At 32.7% G+C, this 2,552-nt stretch overlaps 1 protein-coding gene across 1 annotated transcript; it reads right to left on the bottom strand.

The window, feature by feature from the left end:
* Positions 1-1,985: 1,985 nt before the first annotated feature.
* On the bottom strand, positions 1,986-2,383 carry Tsp_12796 (zinc finger protein). The gene is given in 3 exon segments (XM_003368703.1): positions 1,986-2,054; positions 2,125-2,352; positions 2,366-2,383. 3 exon segments carry the CDS (start codon positions 2,381-2,383, stop codon positions 1,986-1,988), a joined length of 315 nt encoding a protein of 104 aa, XP_003368751.1.
* Positions 2,384-2,552: the final 169 nt, after the last annotated feature.

The raw sequence follows: 2,552 nt of genomic DNA, 5'->3' as shown, positions 1-2,552 counted from the left end.
GTCTACTGTAAGCATTACTGTATGTAATACATAGAATCATTTATGAAAAAATAACAATGATTGAGTGTATCGATGTTCATGCAGCTTGTTGAACTACTGCGATAGATACAGTGTTGAGACTGAAACAGTACATATACGCCACAGCCAGTTATCGGTGTGTTTATATGAAATGGATGCTTGCAGATAATTCAGCAGGGAAGATGAATGTGTAGTTATTCAGGTAGTCGGGAGCGGCGTTTTAGTAGAAACTTGAAGTGTCTTCACCATTGCCAGCATATGATGTGTCTTAGATCAGGTACCACAAGTCAATCATACAACATGTTCTGATCCGTTCTAATCCCAAGTATTATCATGTACCGGATACAGTTATTACATGTATTATGCCATTAAACAAACCAAATTCAAATAAAATATTATCATATTTTTTCGCTATTTGATAGAAAGAAATAGCAAAATTACCTTCCGTAGTTGGTTTTTATTTATTTGATACACACATCAAGTGAAGCAGACCTGTCAGGGTCAAGATTCCAACGTCAAATTAGTAAAATTATTTGATAACGAGTCATAAAGATATCTTACGTAATACATAAAAGTGGACAATCTAAAGATAATCAAAGAACCACCAATTGATAATAAAGTCATGAGAAAACACCCAGCACTTAAGTTGTTGTCTTTATTTATTTTCATTTATTTATCAAGAATAACAACATAAAGCAGATGATTTATGTGAGCTTTGTTCTTTTCATCAAATATTTAACAAATTCCAACAAATCTAGATTTGCACAATTTTCTATTCAAATATGATCAATTGGAATATTGTATAAATACATCAACAAACACGGACTGTGAATTTCAAAAAAAAAATTCTGCTAATGCTAATGCAAACAAACATAAGCAATAAAGTTTTTCTTTCATTTTCACCTTTCGCTGATATTTAAAATTTTTCAGAGAATAATTTTCTTATTTTAATAATAAATAGAAACGGTTGAAAAAATTACATTAAAATAAATGTCAATGCATCTAGTGTTCAGTTTGCATTATATAAACTCTGAACCACCACCACGGTCAGTGATTCTGTTACGCTTTATTATTATACACGCGTTCGTGCGTAATTGAGACTTGAACTGGATGGATGGAAAAACGTTTCAAATTTACCCTGGTTATAAAATTCAGCAATGAAATAATAAACCAGCACTAGTCAACAAAAATACATATTAATAATTAATTCAAACACAAAACCCATGAACTCAAATTAAACAACATGAACTAAAGTGAAAAAATATGCAAATTGGACTGAGAAAAAATTTCACCACAGTAATTTTAGAAAAAGGATATGCTTCTGTTCAAAGCTGAAAATGCGTACGATGAGAAAAACGGATATTTTTTATAAATTGTTCAGTCGGCTCGTTCAACATGGAGAAAAGTGAACACAACAATTCAGCAGATCAAATTCTCAACAGTTCTGCAAACAGTGCGTATATTCATTCACTCATAGCGGATTACAGTGGCAGTGCTGTGTTTACAGAAAAAGACAAAGCACCGTTCAGAGTTTGACTTCAGCGTTCAAAGTAAACTGCCCCTTTGTGACCCAGACGTCATATCAACTATTTAATTTATTATTATCATTGTTGATCAATTCAGAAAATCCCCAAATCCAATTTCTCTTTCCAAGCAAACAGTAATCAACTGAACAACTAATTGAATAAAAAATAATAATAAAAGAAACATTGTATTATTGTTATATTATGTGCGTTTTGTGAAAAATCGACAATTGCATTCATAACAACAACCAAAAAGGAAAAAGCTATTAATTTATGATTAAAATTAGATAAATAAATTACAGCAAAACGTTCATCTTTTTTATTTTCAGCCAAAGTTTGCAAAACAATTTGTTGAAAAATAAAAATTTACTAAAATGCTAAAAAATGTACAAAATTTTCAGTATAAAAAAGTGGTACTTGTGATGTGATGATACGAGTGAAATTTCACTTCTGCACAAACAGTTCCCTGCAAAGTGGACAGGAAGGCCTGTCAGTGGACTGAAACCACTGTTGCTAAAATAAAAATATGCAAAAAATGTAATCATCTGTGATATAATAATAATAATATTATTATTATTATTACCAAGCATGACCCGTGAAACTGATGCTTGCATTGGTAACACTTTTTACTCGGCAAATGACCCTCGGATGTTGTGTACGACAAGCACACCGGACAAACGTCCATTCGTTCCAAAACTTTATCCACCTCAGCCTGCCACAGAAGCAAACTATCCAACAGATTGGTCTCCTTAACAAGAGAAGCTTTGATGAATATACGAAACGAAACAGCAATTAGTGCAGCAAAACGACTCTGCTTTTTTTACATGTTTCTGCAATCGCATCGCTAATTTTCTTATCCAAAAGTTGAACGAATCTTTCGGAACACCGGACGCGACATCAAAAACACGTCTGTGCTATTCAACGGGTAATTGGAAGCAACTTCATTGTGAAAGAAAGGTAAAATCCATCCTTTTCCATACCCCTATGACCAACTTCGCTCACACTTCGGGC

This window comes from Trichinella spiralis (genome assembly GCF_000181795.1).
Source record: "Trichinella spiralis strain ISS 195 chromosome Unknown Scfld2091, whole genome shotgun sequence".
Taxonomy (NCBI): domain Eukaryota; kingdom Metazoa; phylum Nematoda; class Enoplea; order Trichinellida; family Trichinellidae; genus Trichinella; species Trichinella spiralis.
This window is presented reverse-complemented; position numbering and strand designations above follow the sequence as displayed.